The sequence below is a fragment of the Citrus sinensis genome, chromosome 2 (genome assembly GCF_022201045.2).
Source record: "Citrus sinensis cultivar Valencia sweet orange chromosome 2, DVS_A1.0, whole genome shotgun sequence".
Lineage (NCBI taxonomy): Eukaryota > Viridiplantae > Streptophyta > Magnoliopsida > Sapindales > Rutaceae > Citrus > Citrus sinensis.
The window spans coordinates 9223826-9242123 of record NC_068557.1 but is presented as its reverse complement, the minus strand read 5'-3'; the positions used below and the strand labels follow the sequence as shown (position 1 = coordinate 9242123).

The 18298-nt window shown below is 36.0% G+C and overlaps 4 protein-coding genes and 2 non-coding genes across 6 annotated transcripts; 5 read left to right on the top strand and 1 right to left on the bottom strand.

The window, feature by feature from the left end:
- Nucleotides 1-223: 223 nt before the first annotated feature.
- Nucleotides 224-4135, top strand: LOC102614748 (uncharacterized). The gene is made up of 7 exons (XM_006484063.4): nt 224-1205; nt 1471-1633; nt 1995-2195; nt 2271-2516; nt 3057-3204; nt 3320-3551; nt 3668-4135. Exons 1-7 carry the CDS (start codon nt 830-832, stop codon nt 4000-4002), a joined length of 1701 nt encoding a protein of 566 aa, XP_006484126.1. The 5' UTR covers nt 224-829; the 3' UTR covers nt 4003-4135.
- Nucleotides 4136-5325: 1190 nt separating this feature from the next.
- Nucleotides 5326-8836, top strand: LOC102607307 (probable serine/threonine-protein kinase PBL7). Its single transcript, XM_006468774.4, has 6 exons — nt 5326-5731; nt 6387-6601; nt 6708-6897; nt 7225-7613; nt 7846-8246; nt 8440-8836. Exons 1-6 carry the CDS (start codon nt 5653-5655, stop codon nt 8447-8449), a joined length of 1284 nt encoding a protein of 427 aa, XP_006468837.1. The 5' UTR covers nt 5326-5652; the 3' UTR covers nt 8450-8836.
- Nucleotides 8837-9381: 545 nt separating this feature from the next.
- On the top strand, nt 9382-9453 carry TRNAE-UUC (transfer RNA glutamic acid (anticodon UUC)). Its single transcript has one exon. It is a non-coding gene; the product is annotated as a tRNA-Glu (tRNA).
- A 54-nt stretch (nt 9454-9507) lies between these two features.
- TRNAQ-UUG (transfer RNA glutamine (anticodon UUG)) lies at nt 9508-9579 on the bottom strand. The gene has a single exon. It is a non-coding gene; the product is annotated as a tRNA-Gln (tRNA).
- A 2690-nt stretch (nt 9580-12269) lies between these two features.
- On the top strand, nt 12270-14168 carry LOC107175615 (uncharacterized). Its single transcript, XM_015527217.2, has 2 exons — nt 12270-12278; nt 12579-14168. The coding sequence occupies exons 1-2, from the start codon at nt 12270-12272 to the stop codon at nt 14166-14168; spliced, it is 1599 nt and encodes a 532-aa protein (XP_015382703.2).
- Nucleotides 14169-14198: 30 nt separating this feature from the next.
- Nucleotides 14199-14717, top strand: LOC107175616 (uncharacterized). Its single transcript, XM_015527218.2, has one exon. The coding sequence runs from the start codon at nt 14199-14201 to the stop codon at nt 14715-14717; it is 519 nt and encodes a 172-aa protein (XP_015382704.2).
- The last annotated feature ends 3581 nt before the right edge of the window (nt 14718-18298 follow it).

Genomic DNA, 18298 nt, shown 5'->3' with positions numbered 1-18298 from the left:
TTTCCTGACTTCTTCTACCGTGTCACAGGTCACATACTTACAGGTCCTTTATAACATTAAATTGACAAATACATTGCACACAAAAATTAGCATCATTTCCGGAATACATTTTCCTATTGCAAATCCATTATCAACAGAAGCTATATTAATGTAATATTTATTTCATTAAACTGACTTCCACACGCGTTCAAACTTACAAGTAAGAAACAAAGCCGTATATGTTTTTCCTTTCCAATTATGAGTCTAACCCTAATTGTCCGATTTCTTTTCCATTCTCTTTACCACATGACTTGTGTTTGCGGATCCAGGAACCCATGCGATGAATTATGCACGCTGCTTATTGTTGATCTTTATATGAATCCGGATTCGTGCTTGATTGTTATCTCTGCTTTACAACACGCGTCCACTAATTAATTACTCACAACCCACTCGAAGTCGAAAATGGATCGATTATGGAAAAATGATATTCATAGATCTCAACCCTTGTACCGATACTGAAGTTTAATCTATTTTCACCGTATTCGATCATAATTACCCTCTCAACGGGTAATCTCTAATCCTGTACGTTTCATGTGCTTTCAGGACATGTAATCCTGATGGTCAGATCTATTTGATAATAGTAACTGACGGTCAGATGTATTATATACTTTGGAGGTGGAGGTAATCCAACGTAGCTGGACCTAATAAAAATATCCACCGACAAGGCCAAGTTTAGTAAAAGCGAGTGTAAAGTGGCTACTGCTGCTGCTGCTCTGTTCACGCACTTGATAAGCGAGCAGTATTTGTCGGTTGAAAACGGAGGACAGGCGGCAGCTGACAATAAAAAAAGATGAAACACGGTGGATCGAGACGGAGACGACTGTCTGTACAAACAATGGTCGTCGTTTTCGTAATATGTAGTGCTGGCGTAGGCTTGCTGATGACGATGACCATGCTCATCCTCAGACCCCTTGATACTCCTCCTAATACAAGCGCTGATGTTTTCCTTCCAGTTGAAAACGACGTCGATTCTTCTCAATTACTCGAAGAGACAGAGACGGAGACGGAGACGGAGTCGGAGTCGGAGTCAGAGACAAAGACTAGCACGGTATCGAATCCGAAACGGTGCGCTACGGTGGAAGAAATGGGCGAGGATTTCAAGGGCAGTGTTCGGGAAGAAAGCCTTAAAGTTAGGAAACTGATCCAGCGTCACTTTGATTTAAATGGTACTATTGCTACGCTTCTAGCTACTATCAATTTAAAATGTGTGCACCATAGAAATTTAGTTGAGTTTTACTTGCTCAGAAGTCAATTTAAACGTATTATTGAGCTCTTTCATAATTTCTGACGGGTTCATTTCTTGATGGGAATATGAACTTGCTTTGTTACTGATGAACTATTATGATGAAAACATTTTAATTTCTGTAGACATACATGCTATTATTTTGGTGCCCCGAAACTGGAAGCTGACCTGTTGGAATCCTGTTACAGGGGCTTCGAGAGTTCGCAATCTTCCTCCAGAGCAGTTCTGCAAACATGGGTTTGTGTTGGGGAAGGCTTCGGAGGCAGGTTTTGGGAATGAAATGTACAAGATCTTAACTGGTGCAGCGCTGAGTGTAATGTTGAATCGGTCCCTGATCATTGGGCAAACCAGGCATATTGGTCCTTTCTCAAGCCTTTCTATTATCTATTAAATCACTGCAATTTCAATATTTACTTCTACCAATAGCAAAAGTTACAGTTGCAGCTTATCTGCATGTTAGTAATTCTATAGTATTGCATGTTGGTGGTGAAATGAGAGGCACCAGAATACTTCTCAACTGCCTCTTTATATCACTTTACTATGATTGAATGTTTTGGCTGTAGGCTAAAAAATTCTGTCCAGGATTTTTACGATATTAAATATAGTACATCAATTTCTCGTCCTGATGTGTGGTTGCAGAGTAGGGAACTTTAGACATATTATAATGCTTTTTCTTATCTCCTGATTATTTCTTTTCTTTTATCTACTTCAGGGGAAAATATCCTTTTGGGGAGTATATTTCATATTCCAATGTTTCCTTTACCTTGGAAGAAGTCAAGCATCTTTGGAGACGCAATGGTTGTTTAAAGAAGTATGGAAGGCATCTTGTTATGAGGATTGATGATTTTGAGAAGCCACCCCAAACAAATGTCCTCTGTAGCAACTGGAGGAAATGGGAGCAACCTATCATATGGTAATGTGGGAACAATTTTGATGCCAGTGTGTTCGTCTCTGGTATCATTGATTAACGTTTAATTGTGGGATGCAGGTTTCAAGGTACAACAGATGCTGTGGCAGCTCAATTTTTCTTGAAGAATGTACACCCTGAAATGAGAAATGCAGCTAATGATTTATTTGGACATCCTGAGTCTCTCCATGCTCGGCCTAACGTATTTGGTGAGCTCATGAGAGTGCTCATTTCTCCTTCAGAAGATGTTGAAGAAGCTGTCAAATGGGTTCTTGGTAATGGGGTGGATCCTGATATTTCATTGCATATGCGGATGCTCACAAATAGGTATTGCTTATTCTGATTTCTTGTTACAAAGGAAACAATCATGCTTAATAAGTCTATGATTGAGGTTTGTTATTTAAGGAATTTAATATTATTTTGTTTCTTCTCATAATCTATCACTTGCACTACAGTGATGTATATCATCCAGGGTAAAAGTTAAAAGAATTAAATACCTAATAGATGTGCCTTTTCTAGAAGAATTGTGGCGAAAGTTTGCTTGTTATGCCCATGTAGGGCTAATTTAAGAGTGCACTTGAAAATCCTAACTTGTTATATCTGTTCTCCTGTGGGATTTAACTGATTAGATCTCTTTATATATATATATATATATATGTATATACACACACTGCTTCCACTATGTTATCGGGGAAAAGCTGGATTTTCAAATTTCTTTTATGGATCTTCTGAAGAAAGTTATCTCTTATGTTTTATACGGAATAATTCATACATTGAGATAGGTCATACTAAGATGGCTATGACTTGTCCTGTAATGATGAAACTTTATCTGATTAATGATTCAAGTTCTTGTTTATGATGTTTCAGGTCTGTCCGAGCTGTACAGGCAGCAGTGAAGTGCATTAGAAAAGTGGTGAACAGCTTGAACCTGACATCTAGACCTAAGACAGTTATAGTGTCTGATACCCCCTCTTTTGCAAAAACCATTACACCAAATATAAGTGAATTTGCTGAGGTAATAAACTGAGATACCGTATCATGTTGTTTGTAAATGGAAAAGTTATCACCTTCACAGCTCCAAACATTTTCTCCACTTGATTCTAATTCTGTTTTATCATTTATGATTCCAGGTTCTTTACTTTGATTATAAAGCTTTCAGAGGAAACATCTCTCATGATGTTAACAGATTGCCTAGTTTAGAATTCAGGGCAAAGGATTGGGGCCCTGCACCCAGATGGGTTGCATTTGTAGACTTCTTTCTTGCATCACGTGCAAAACATGCTGTTGTTTCTGGGGCTTTCAGGCGTGTTGGGACTACTTATGCTCAGCTGATTGCTGCACTTGCTGCAGCCAACAGTCTTGGTACTTATATGCTCTTCATTCCTTGATTTCCCCTCTCTTATTATTTGATCTATAATTGCGAACAATTCCATTTCTGAAGTGATACTGAAGGTATCTAAACACTTGTTTTCTTTCAGGAGATAATTCTACGGACTTAAGTTTCTCATTCTTAAGCAGCTTTCAAAGTAATTTGTTAACAGGCGGATTAAGGCTTCAGGTTGGCTGGGGGCACGTCTGGAACCGATTTGCAGGGCCATTGAGTTGCCATCACCAGTCTCATCAATGTGCATTCACACCGCTTCTGCCTCCAGCTTGGTGGGATGGTCTTTGGGAATCCCCAATTCCCCGAGATATCAATAGGCTGGCAGCATTCGGCGTCCATCTATCAGGTTTTGGCACAGTAGATGAGAACCGGCTTCAGTCTTTCTGTAGTTCTAAGAAAAATAGTGTCAAGACGTCCTTGATCATATAAACTGTCGTTCACTTTTCTTAGTGAATTTTTGTCTGAGAATTATGGCCATAATTATGAGAACTGTTGAGAAGCATACAAAACAAAGTGTGCTTTTGGGTTTGATACCCTATTAATCCAATATTCGTTGCGTCAATTTGGTGGGTTAGGAAAAAAGAAAAAGAAAAAAAGATCCATTTATATTGACCTGGATATGGTAAGCGGTAACAACTATTTGTTGCCTGAATTCTCATCGTGATTCAATGAAATCATCTCTATTTAAAGTAAGGGCACACTTTAGGCAAGTAAATGGTTTCATATGAGATGTATTGGATAAGCATCAGATATTAATTATCAAATCCACAAATAAAAACAGATTAAGCTCTCAACAAATAGAATGTCGACAGGTCATCAAGCACATGTCACTACCCATCAATCATAATTCATAAATTCATAATAAGTAATATAAATAAAATCCTCCAAAAAAAAATCACCAAACCCCAATAGTAGTAAGCAAAGAAAATATCTGATAAGCAGATTACATAGTCAATAAAACACTACTATTATAATGGGTTATATAATTTTACATCTTTTTTTAGGGTAATTTTTAAAAACTTCCCCAGAGGTTTGGGCTTGTTGTAAGTAGATGGCGAGAATTGATTTATTTGTAAAAAACCCCCTACCGTCAGTTAAGTTTAATATTGACCGTTAGTTGACCGTGCAAAGACAATATTACCCTTAACAATAGTTTATAAACGAAAATAACTAAAAAAAAAAACCAAAATTATTGGTGCAAAAAGCACAAACCCTATTTTTTGACAATTTTATCCTTGTCAATTCTAAAAATTTATAATATCATAGGTAAAGATTATGACTATTTCATTTTTTAATTTTAAATTTTATCTTTCTTGTAGGAATTTTAAGGAAATATCAATAATTTAAAGAGGATTTTTTAATTTTTTAATTTTAATTTTTTATAAGAACTTTAAGAAAATATCAATAATTTAAAAAGTGTAAAATAGCTAATAATTTTGATTTTTTTTTAGTTATTTTCGTTTATAAACTATTGTTAAGGGTAATATTGTCTTTGCACGGTCAACTAACGGTCAATGTTAAACTTAACTGACGGTAGGGGGTTTTTTACAAATAAATCAATTCTCGCCATCTACTTGCAACAAGCCCAAACTTCAGGGGAGGTTTTTAAAAATTACCCCTTTTTTTAAGAGAGATATAATTATATAATCTTACTTTAAAACGATGTTGTATATGAACGAATGACGCAATAGTATGACGTTAATAAATGAGAAGTGAGAACGAGAGACATTAGAAGAATCTGTGGGAAAACGTGTAACGGGTTCCGTACTGGAATGACAATTATTTTCGTTTGATTGGCAACGTGTGCCTTTCACATTCGTCAACAAAGAACAACGAAGACGAAGAGGAAAAATAAATTACACCTCTTGCAACCGTTTTAAAAACCTCCCATAAATCTACGTCCGTACAAAACCAGAATCAATTTTCTTTTCTTTTTTGTTTCTTTAATGACCTTTGAGCTTAATAACCGTAGAACTAAAAGTTTCAGCATCATGGATTTCAGTGCATCTTAGCAAGAAAGCAATATTGGCTTTTGCTTTTCGGAGAAAAGGTATTTGATTTCTTTGTTAGAGGAAGAAAATGAGTCCAAATTGCCCCTGTTTTGGCTGGAGGAAGAAGAAAACCAAACCCAAGATCAATGAAGATAAAGATTCTCCAGGTCAGTCTTCGTTAATTTCTTTTCTTACTCTCGTTTTATTTTATTCTTTTGTTCATGTTTCTGTTTCTTGAGCACATTGTGATATGAAATGGCCTCAACTGTTTCTTCTAATTATAATTTCTTTTCTGGGTTTGAGGAGTTTTGATTGGTCAATATTAAACCAATTAAAGATGACATCATACTGCGAATAGAAAAATCAAAATTTGCCCTTGAACAAATGATGCTCATTACGTAACAAATCCAAGTGCAAAAGAGAAAATTATGTATTTTGAGATTCAATCCCCTTCAACCATTAACGTAAAGATTGGTCAACAGGTTTATAAGAGAACTGTCCAGTTGATATAATTATGTATTCCGAGATTCAATTTCCTTCAACGATTAACATAAAGATTAGTTAACAGGGTTATAAAAGAATTGTCCAGTTGATTAATCCTTGAAAAGCCTCGCCATCTTTGATAGCTGACCTTAGCAATAGTTCATAAAGTCATGATTTTTCTTTCTTTCTTTCTTTATTATTATTATTATTTTAATAATCTGATGCACTGTACTGAATTTGAGTCTGGAAACCTCTGAACTTTATCTGCTGTTACAAATTGGAATCTCATGGTTCATGCCTGAAAATTTAATTAAGGCTGTGTTTTGTTTAATGAATCAGGTCCTTCGAGAATCGATACAGTTGAGAGACAGGAAACACCAGCTCGAAGAAACACCCTCGATGACACCCTCAGTGCTCATGAAAATAAAAATAAGGAAAATACATTCACCTATAGACAGCTTGTAGCTGCGACGGATAATTTCAAGGACACAAACTTTCTTGGTCAGGGTGGATTTGGAGCCGTTTACAAAGGGAAACTAGCAGAAACTGGTCAGGTAAGTTTTCAAGTAATTACAAATTTCTTTTCCTCATTATTTTAGCAATAGGATGTTTAGACCTCTAATCTATGTTTGCTGATCACAAGTGTTTTGGTTCTTGCAGGTTGTAGCTGTTAAACAACTTGACGATACGGGCTTCCAAGGTGAGAAAGAATTTCTTGTGGAGGTTCTTATGCTTTCTCTAATGCGTCACCCGAATCTTGTCCATTTAATTGGTTACTGTGCTGAGGGAACCCAGCGTCTTCTTGTCTACGAATACATGCCCCTGGGATCATTGGAAGATCACCTCCTCGGTAATATTTTCAATGTGCCTAGTTCTTATTTTATCTATGATACCTAGATGTTCAAAATCAAACCATATCTGCTATTGGAAGAAGTGAAATATTTAGACAAAGGAGTTGATGATACTGATAATGACATGACTGGTTTTGATTTTTGATAAAGTCAAACTGTAACTTCTGATTGTCTAAGACAACTAAGTTGACATAATATATATCACATTAACAAATTACATTAACATTGAATGTGCCATCCTGATAATTCCATTACATGGACTACACTGAGCCTGTCCCATCCATTTAATATCTTTAGCTACAAAGTTTTAATTGATCTTTGTGCAGGTCTTACACCTGAAATGAAGCCTCTGGATTGGAATACGAGGATGAAGATAGCAGCTGGTGCAGCAAGGGGATTGGAATATCTGCATAATAAAGCAGATCCTCCTGTTATATATAGGGACTTAAAAGCAGGAAACATATTACTGGGCAAAGGGTTCCATCCAAAACTCTCTGATTTTGGACTCGCAAAATTCGGTCCAACTGGTGACAAATCGCATGTTTCGACGAGAGTTATGGGCACCCATGGTTATTGTGCCCCTGAATATGCCACAACTGGAAAGTTGACAGCAAAATCTGACATCTTCAGTTTTGGTGTAGTCTTGCTGGAGCTAATTACGGGACGTCCAGCAATGGATGATAGTCAGGGTCACGAAAGAATGCTTGTTGATTGGGTAACACTCTTCTTTTGTATGCACTAGATCTTCATGTTGAAGGTTCCTAATTCTGTCAATCAAACTTCTATAACAAAAGATCAATAGCAGTGTCAGTTCTGCAGTTTTACTGTGGGAATGGTTTTAGCTTCTATGCATAATTGAATGAAAACTGCTCTGTTTACTGAAATTGCCAAAGTCTATTTTTCAATTAATAAATATTCTGATTGTAGCCAAATTGATTCATTTTTAGGTACGTCCCAGGATCAAAGACAGAAAGAATATTCCACAGTTCGCAGATCCACTGTTGAATGGTCAGTTCCCAGAGTCAATGTTTAGGAGGGCTTTAAATGTGTCGTGCATGTGCGTCCAGGAAAATCCTAGTGTCCGTCCTTCCATCAGTGATGTGGTTCTTGCTCTTGAATACTTGGTGGCTCATCCGTATGACCCAAATGAAGTTCATAAGGTTCATAAAAAAAGGACTGAGGGCCGTAGCTCTCCAAATGAAAAACTGAGGATATTAGACAAGGCTGTAGATAGGGAACGAGCTGTTGCAGAGGCCAAAATGTGGGGAGAAACTTTGAGGGATCAAAGGATGCAGAGTGAACAGAAAAATAATGATAAGCAAAAGACTGATAATGATGAGCAAAAGACGTAAGTGTACGATAATACATGCTCTTTAATTCTTCCATTGTGCTGAATTTTGTAGAGTAAAAGAAAATTTCCATCGAAGAAAATTCAGAAAACTTAATTCTCTACTAAGTGCCTGAGAATTCTTGCAATCCATTTCTTTACTTCGAACAGAATAAGATTTTAAGACTATCTGTTTGAATAACTATTTTTGCAGATTGGAGTAGTAGTGAAGACATTTCTCTGACACTGATACTGAAACATCGTGAGAGTTAATGAGTTTAGCACGGTGAAGAAAGTCATAATGTCATTGCTGAAGCGGTTAAGTGTGAAGCAGGTGCTGCAACAAGAAGATGGACTATATTTTCTTCACCAGATAAAATGGAAGCACTGACTTGGTTTTTGATTAATTACTTTAGTTGTTGTTGGCCTCCCTTCTCTTGTACATTATCCCAGTATTACTTTTGAGAACTTTAGGGAAAAAGTGTAAAAAATTTGCTAAAGGCTTTTGCTGTTGACAATATGTAGCTGTGTCCGTCGGATGCAGACATTTATTTTCTTAGAATGAATCTGTGAATGATACAGGAAAATAAAGAGAGGAAATTAAGTTCAAATTTTCTTGGTCTTGTTGATTTTTTCATTGGCTTAGATATTGCAGCTATAATTTGTACTGTAAATGCTCTAATCTAATTGAGTATGGCAAATACCAGTAACAAGGAATTGTTAATGCCTTCTGATCCCCTCAGGTTCACAGTCAGCTGTAACTTGTTGCATTACAGTCTTTGAAGCTTGTCAATTTAGAAAAAGCATATAATTCATATTAGGGTCAATCACATGGTACATGCTACCTGAGAAAATTCTCTAGCAGAATAATGATGCCACCTCGTTGTTAAGAAGCTATGGTTTGATTGTTTTAAGATTTGGAACTGGCTTGATTGTTGCTGTATATGAACCTGGGCTTGGATATGTGAAAGTTGCCATAAGTTTTGTGCTTTCCTAATCAATGAAATTAGCAATTTAGTTGCCACGAAAATGGTAGCAAGGTCGTATATTCATTCACCTTTGTAACAGCATAAAGCCCGAGTACATTCATTCACCTCTGTAACAACATAAAGTTGGGATACATTAAATAAATAACTGATTGGACGATTAACATCAATCCGTTGTAGTCCAACGGTTAGGATACCTGGCTTTCACCCAGGAGATCCGGGTTCGATTCCCGGCAACGGAAATATTTTTTAAAAAACTTTTAACATCTTAATTTTTTAAGAAACCGTCACTATAAAGGTCCCACCGGGAGTCGAACCCAGGTCGCTGGATTCAAAGTCCAGAGTGCTAACCACTACACCATGGAACCTTCCTTGTTTGCTTGTTTCATGACATTTTTATTTTATTGTATTAAGTCATGAATTGTCTCTTTCATGGTTTCGGTAAGGGATAAAAACTTTAGTCTATAGTAATTAACGTAAAATCTTCGGATCCCATAATCTACAAGAAATTATGTATTCACTATTTCTTTAATATTTGTTCCATGCTATTATACAACCATCATAGAAGTTGAAATACCAACAACAAGATTAACTACGTGATTATTGGGAACAATTATATATGTAACTAAATATGTGATTTCATACAAATATTAAAGGAGCTCCTTTAATATTTATATATATATATATATATACACACGCGCACACAAAATTCAAGGAGGAAAAAAAATCCTAGTAGGGTCAATTGTATATAGAATATGATTATACGACCTTGCTACCATTAGCATGGCACGTGGCATGTCATGTGTCCATATAGCATGGCACGGCACAAATAAGTTTCGATAGAGCATGCCGCACGGCACGGTACGGTATGCACGCGGACTATGCCGGGTTTAGAATTTTAAGCACGCAAACCTTAAAAGCATTGTACGATTAGAGATGGGGTAAAACACGGCACATGAAAAAACCTGCAAAAAACACGTTTTATTTTTTAATGAAAGTAAACTAAAAATTTTATAATTTTACAAATAACTTGAAATTAAATCTTTAAATATATTTTATTAGTACAAGCTTTTTAATTCATTTAATTCTTAGTTTAAAAAATAGTATAATTGATTTATTTTTATAATTTATTAAAAATAATTGATATCATGATTTTAATAAATAAAATTATAAATATCATGATTTTATAAATATATATTAATATCATTATGAACTATGATCTATGATTGTATGTAAGTCTAAGTTAACAATTAAGTTAACCCTTAAGAAAAATGTATTATTATTGTTATTGTTAAGTATTAAAAAAAATTTAATAACATAGGTTCAAACTTATTAATTAATATTACTTTCTTTTACTATTATTAGTTTATTATTATTGAATATGGACTTAAGTTTTGAATTTTCGATTCTATTAAATTTGAATAAAAGCACATGGACCCTAAAAAGTACACATGCTTGAAAAAAATACGTCGATAATTTGGCATGCCCTCTTAAAAAGAATCAAAAAAGAGAAAAGCTTAGCGGACTTTTTTTCTTAGGTACAACATGACACATGTGCCATGCCGGGCCTAAGAAAAAAAAAATTAAGCAAAGTATGGCACGGCACGACTCGAAGCACATAGTGGGCATGGTACGACATAAGTATGAGCACGCTTGAACCTTTATTTGATGGGATAGGCTAGCACGGCATGGTCCACTGGCCATCTCTAAATAAGACATATGTTATTATTTTATTGACAGAGTTGTAAGGTTACATTTGGCACACGAAATTGGACTTGACTAATTATTAGGATTGGATTGGATTAAGCTGGATTATGTTTGATATCGAATTAGACAATGTTAAATCATATTTAAATACAAAAAAATATTTATGAATATTTATAGTAATAATTAAAATTAATTTAAAGGTAATTAACAAGAGAATTAAATATGTCGTAAATTAGTTATTGGGTAGTCATAATTATAATAAACAAATATAAATTAATAAAACTACTTAATTATTTAATTAATTTTTATCATATATTTTATATTTTTTTATTTTATCAAAAAGTTAGCAAATAATGTATATATAAAATCAATTATTTACTTGTATGAGTAAATTCCATGCTTATTTTTAATATTATTTGGTGATTATTAAATTTAATACAATTAATTATTGTACAAATTAGTGAACAGTTAATTTTATTGGAGTAAAAGTACCAATTTAATTAGACTATAAAAACAAAATAAAAAATAAATTCAAGTAAATCATGAATAAAATAATTAATTAAGTAATTAAATTTTAGGTTACAAATAAAAAATAGTGTTATTTATGAAAGAAATATGAATAAATTTTCTCTCTTATCCTAATCCTCATCTAAACCCACTTATAAATTGGGATTGTTAATCCCATAATTTAAGGACTAAATTTAAATTTAGTCCTCCTAATCCAATCCAAGCAAAGTAGCTAAATATGGGATAAAATATTTAATCCCCAAGTTAATCTAATCTCATACTTAATTCTAACTCCCAAACATACACTAAGTTTGTAATACAGTTCTATCAATGAGAAATTGACACTTATCATGTCGTGCAATATGACATGTACGACAGGGTGCATCTGATCAAAATTATATGATATAATATATTATAATGTCAAATAATTTTGTACCAACTACTGTAATTATGGCATGAACAAATTGGGATTAGGTTAAGCTAGGGCGTTACGCTGATGGAGTTTGGCGTTCAAAAAAGGTCCAACGCGGGGGCCCCACGTCTCCTTTTCTTTTTTTTTTGTTGCGGGAGAGGGGGGGAGGGGATTTCAATGTAAGAAAACCTTAGTATGATTTTGAGTGCGTGCTTTACGTATCATCGCTGTCAATCCAATGTGTAGACTGTAGAGTGTATAGTCATCATGGATGTTGCTTCAATTATTATTATTTCTTGGAGTTTTTATACCATTGGGGAGATAAAGCGCACTTTACATCTTTTTCTTCTTCCTTTTTTTTTATCCCTTCGTAACTTGAAACTCGCTCGTTTTGATTCTATGTATGGACTGATTAAATGCACCTTACCGAAAATGCCAAGTGTATGTCTCACACCTCACGTGTATCCCCAAATGATCAGTTTTTATTAATTTTAAAAATATTTAAGGGTATTCAAACTTTAGATAACTATATTTTAAAATATTATTATGGGATATTCAGATACGTATGACTTGTAAAAGGAAAATTTATTAGAATAAAATGAGGTGGAGAAAAAACATTTTTGGGCTGTGGTACCCACGTCAGTATGCTAATATGGTTTATCCAACTAATAAGAATGTTGGGAATTACCTTAAAAAAATTTTGTTAAGAAAAAAACTTATATTCCATTAATTTTCAATAAGTTGGAGGTTAGTTCTGCCTTTGTCGAGTTAAAACTCACAATAACAACGTCGTTGGAGCAACGATATTCTCCGTATCACAACAATAATTTTCGGGACAATGATGATTTTCATAATGAGACAGAGGGTGATAATGTTTGTGCAGAACCTTTTAATAATACGAGGCGGGGCACTCGTTTCAATGATGATGGTGATGATGGAGGAGCCGGTCCTTCGAATGTTCCGTCGTTTCAGCATGAGGATGAGTGTGAAGACAATACTCCTGTGAATAACAGAGGCAATAGACCTATTCCTTCTATGGTTCGATCGAGAAGGAGAATTGACCCCCTTACAAGTCTTGCTCCAACTTTGCCTTCGAACATGGTTGCTCCAAGCTTTGTTAGCAGTTGTGACTCAGATGATATCGGCGTGGGTAAGCTATTTGCTGAGAAGAATGAGCTTATATTACAACTACGCAAGGTGGCCTTTAGAGATAAGTTTGATTTCAAGATTGCACGGTCTACTACGACACGTTTCGAGGCTCACTGTTGTTCAAAATCATGTAAATGGCGTATTCGAGCAACTAGAAGTTCGAACGAGCAAAATGTTCCTTGGGTGGTGAAGAGAATTGATAATGTACACACTTGTCATAATGAGGTATTGGTTTATGGACGTCGTCAAGTAAGGAGCCGGGTTGTCGGTCATATTATCGCAGAAAAATATATTCAAGATAAGAGGATTTATACTCCCAATGACATAAGAGCATATATGCAACAAGAATACGGTGTTCAGTTAACATACCAGCAGGCATATAGGGCGAGAGAAGTTGGTCTTGAAATAATTCGCGGCAACCCTACAGAATCATACAACTTGCTCCCTAAATACTCTCACGTACTAACTACAGCGAATGAGGGTACAGTCACTCACCTCGAGCAGGATGGAGATGGTAATTTCTTGTACTATTTTGTAGCACTCGGATCTTCCATCAAGGGATTTATGCAGTACATTCGGCCTGTCATTGCTGTAGATAGTACTCATCTGAAAGGACTATATCGTGGAAGCATGTTCGTGGCAACATGTCTTGATAGTAACAATCAATTGTATCCGTTAGCCATTAGGATCATGGATTCAGAAAACAATGATGCTTGGGAATGGTTTATGATGAAGTTACACGGAGTGATTGGTGATAGACCTGAGTTGGTAATTATCTCTGATCGATGCACTGCCATAAGGAGAGCCGTTCTTAAAGTATTTCACAATGCAACTCATGGCGTTTGTTTTTACCACGTCAAAGGTAACATTAAGTCACAATTTAGAATGTCCAAAGCTCTTTGGGATGAATTTGATCCTGCCTTTATTAATGCAGCAAAAGCATATGGCCACGAGGAATTTAAGAGACAACTTGAAGAGTTGTGGATGATCCACTCGGGTGCGGCTAATTACCTAGAAAATAATGTCGGTACGTGTAATTGGGCAAGGTCTCAGTTTAAAGGTAGGAGGTACAGCATTCTTACCACCAGCATCGCGGAGAGCGTTAATGCTTTCATGAGGGAACCTAAAAAATTTCCTGTTACGCATCTTGTTGATCATTTTAGGAAAACATTGCAGCAATAGTTTTATGATAGAAAAATTGTGGCTGAATCAATGACTACTCGGCTAACAACATGGGCGGATGAAATAGTCACTGAGAGGAGAACTATAGCTGAAAGAATGATAGTTCAGCCGGTGTCTCCGCATCGCTTTCAAGTTATAGGCGGTGGGCTTAAGGAAGGGTTGGTTGACTTGCAAAAGAGAACTTGCTCTTGCAGAGTGTTTCAGCTTGATCAGCTTGTGTGTGCTCATGCAATTGCGGCGTGTCTAACACACCGGGTGGATTTTATTAACCTTTGCTCGGACTTTTACACTACAGAATCGTTGGCGATGGCTTATGCACAACCAGTGGAGCCAGTTGGTGATGTGGCTGATTGGGAAGTTCTAGATAAAATTCAAGAGATGCAAGTATACCCACCAGTTGAGGCACCACCACTTGGCCGTCGTAAAGAGCTCAGAATACCCTCGGCTGGCGAGGACGTTGACCGGCGGACTGTAAGATGCGGCCGGTGTCATGAACTAGGCCATAATCGTAAGCGATGTAAGAATCCTATTGCGTCGACTCGAAGTTAGTTGTATTTTGTGTGTTATTCGTTGGTTAAAACTATTATTGTTTTTGTGTTTGGTTGGTTAAAACTGTTATTGTTTTTTGTGTATTGTACACTTATATTTCATAAAACTTTATTTTATTTTAAAGTTCAAAATGTGAGGCATTAAAATTATATAAACTTAAGTGCGCAAATTAAAAAAAAATCAAATTTCAACATTAAAATTACTACATAGGTCTACAATATAATATTGTCATTAAATATATCAACGGCAATCTTCTTTCTAAAGTACTCGACATGACTAGCGTTAAACTTCAATCTAAGCCCGAACATTAAATACATCGTAACCATCAATACAAAAACACTGCAATCGCCAGTGCCTCTTTCTTGTTGCGGCGCGCTCTTAACTGCGATAACTTTCCACGGGTCTTCACTCCGCAACTCAGGTCGGATATTGTAGAAGCCAACATATTCCAACCACCGAGGGAATATAACTTCAAGTGGCTTGAATTTCAACTTGTACCTTTTGTCGTCGCGAAATGTGAGTAATGAGTCATAAATCCAAACTTTATTTTTCCAAAAGTCAACTCGTGCTAGTACCCAATGCGCGCCGTCCAAGTTAACAGGGATAAGTAACTGCATATAAAAATTAAAAAACATATTCGTTATATATGCAATTGAAATACAACAAAGAAAAAGCAACAACTCGAATATTTTCATTATAGAGCATGTGAAATGTAATAAAATACATACCATATCGACATCCGTCATTGATTTGGACATTGTGTGCTGTCGCCCACAAAGATAACTATTCAAGCGGTCGTCGAATACTAATGAATCGACCGCACAATCCCCGTTGTTCCATAACTGATTCAAGAACACCTAGTACATAGATAACCAAGAAATGCATAAATGAACAACACTTAAAGACAATAATTATAAATCAAATTAAATGGTATTTATAAGTTTTGTCGGCACGTTATCCAAAATAATGTGTCAGTATGTGTGACAAGTTGGAGTAAGACATTTGGATACTGCTGTTGTTTCTCGCTAATCAAGCGGAGATACTCGTGAATATGCTGTATAGAAATAAAAATATTACGATTTAAAAAATAAATGTTATACACAAATCCACAACAGAATACACCACGAGGAAAATATAAATACCTCATCGCCTAGCCATCCCATCGAAGATATATTCAAAATTATTTGAAAGAATGATCGCGGGTGCTGGACTCTCCGGCGGACTCTACTATCACCAGTGAACCATCGATCAAACTCAGCAAACAGACTAGAGTCCTCCAATCCTCTCAGTAGATTTACATCCACACTCGTACTCATGTCAATCGCATGGTCCATGATTTGGGGTCACGGTAAAGGCTGGACGTTCTGTCCTCGCCTGACCGGAGGAATCATGTAAGGACTGTTATAAACATATGACAGTATGTACGCGCGGCCGAACTTACTAACGCCGGGAGGCACCTATGTGAACACCTGCACGCTCTCCCCACTAACATCCCCGTAGAAACTATACAATGACGTGGGCGTAGACAAATTTTCATTGCCCACGTCAGTATACACTCCATAGTCATCCGGGGCCTGTACATTCGCCAAAAAGAACATATTAAATAACTATCAAATTAAAAGTTAAACGAACATAATTATTAAATTTAAATTAGCTTACCGCATACGAGCGTGCAGTGGGAGAATCCTTATTTGGACGCTTAGAAAATGTGTCAATGAAGCCAACAACGGTTTCTTTAAAATCTTTTAATTCTGACTTTATTTCATACACGTTACAATCAATCTTATCCAGCCGTCGTCGTACGTAATCATTAAACTGCTTTGTCCTCGACTATTACAAAAGGAAAAAATAAATTTAGAATAACAATAAAAAAATAATAATTTATATTTCAGAAAAATATCATATATTATTTATAACCTCAGAATCCTGTGCGTCATCAGAGTTATCTGTTTGCTGCTGGTACCTCATCCTCAAAAGTGTCATGACCCACCTCATCCTCAAAAGTGTCATGACGCTGCTCTGGTATTGGGTTTGGTATGTCGTCATGATCGTCATGCTCGTCTGATTGCCTTGTAACCGACAGCATCGCGTTGATTGAGGGTTGGTGCTGTATAAAGTATCATTTAAAATTAGTAAATGAAAAGTCAAAAATTTCGATTAACAAATTTTTAGTACTTAGAGTATACCGACCTTATGAACCCAGTCTGAAATGCTTGGCAAGTAATCCTTCACAGAGAGCCAATATTTTCTGCTACTCTCCTTTGAATTTGGCTCAAGAGTTTGTAAAACGTCCCCCTGCCATAAATTCAATTGAAAATTTTAAGTAAGTATACATTTATTAAATTTAGTAAAGTTAAAAAAATAAGTAATACATATTACTTATAAGACGAGATTCGTCGTTGAAGAACGAATAAACCTCCGCAAAGTTGATTTTCGAAGACGCCATGGGCTTCCATTGCAGAATGCGGGGAATCTTATTCTTCGTTTTGACGACCCATGTTGATGACAACCCTCCGATTGCTTCGTAAATCCAAGCCTACAATAACCAAAGTGAAAAATCAAATAAAACAACTATCAAATATTTAATACTATAAAACTTATTAATAAACCAAAAAAAAGCACCTGAACCCCAGACGTAAAGCCGTAAAGATTGTATTTTTCAATATTATGATCTGGATTTTTCAACTGAGTCTTTTTAAATTTCTCGTCTTTCTCGAACAGTGCATTGTCAAGACTCTCGTAAATCATTTCCCATGACAATAAACCCCATGGACGCTTTCGGAAGTACTGGATATCATCAACTTGGTCAAGCCAATCGAAATTAATTTGACAGTGATTTTTTCTTGCATTTAGTACTCTGTCGGCAAAATAAAATAGCGCAATCTTTAATGCGTCCATATCGTCCATTTCCTCGAATTTCAACTCCTTAAATACTGCATCGAATTGCTTCACATTAATCTTACGATGCATCCACCAAAATACATATTCCGTAGCCTCTGCTCCATTTCATCATTTTCTTGATTGGTATCAACACCAAATGAAAGTCCAGTAACCAAGCACCATTCGACAATTGACAAGCGAATCAAAAGCTTACCAATTTGAAACCATAATTGATTCTCACGGCTATCTTCTTCATGGGCCACTTGCCGCAGTAAAGATTGTGCAAAATTACCCCACTAAATGGAAAACTTCGACACTCCAAAAAATGCCCAAATATATCCTTTTTGAACATAGTCAACTGCTGCTTTGTTAATTTTTCCTCGATGGCTTTTACGACCGAAGATAACATACACATGCTCGAAATTCGACCAGGAAAGTGATCAGTATAACGAAAATACATCTTGCCTACTTCAATATCTGGTGATTCTGATTTCGCCATGTATCTGTAATATTTATAAAATTATTACATTACATTTACAGAAAAAAAAATTGACTCGTTAAAAAAAAACTCTAATTTTTAGTGCGACAGACGAACTGGTGCGACAGGCGCGCGCCTATCGCACTAGATCTGGTACGACAGCGCCTGCTGTCGCACCAAATCTGGTGCGACAGCAAGCCGCGCATGGGCGCGCGCTGCTGCC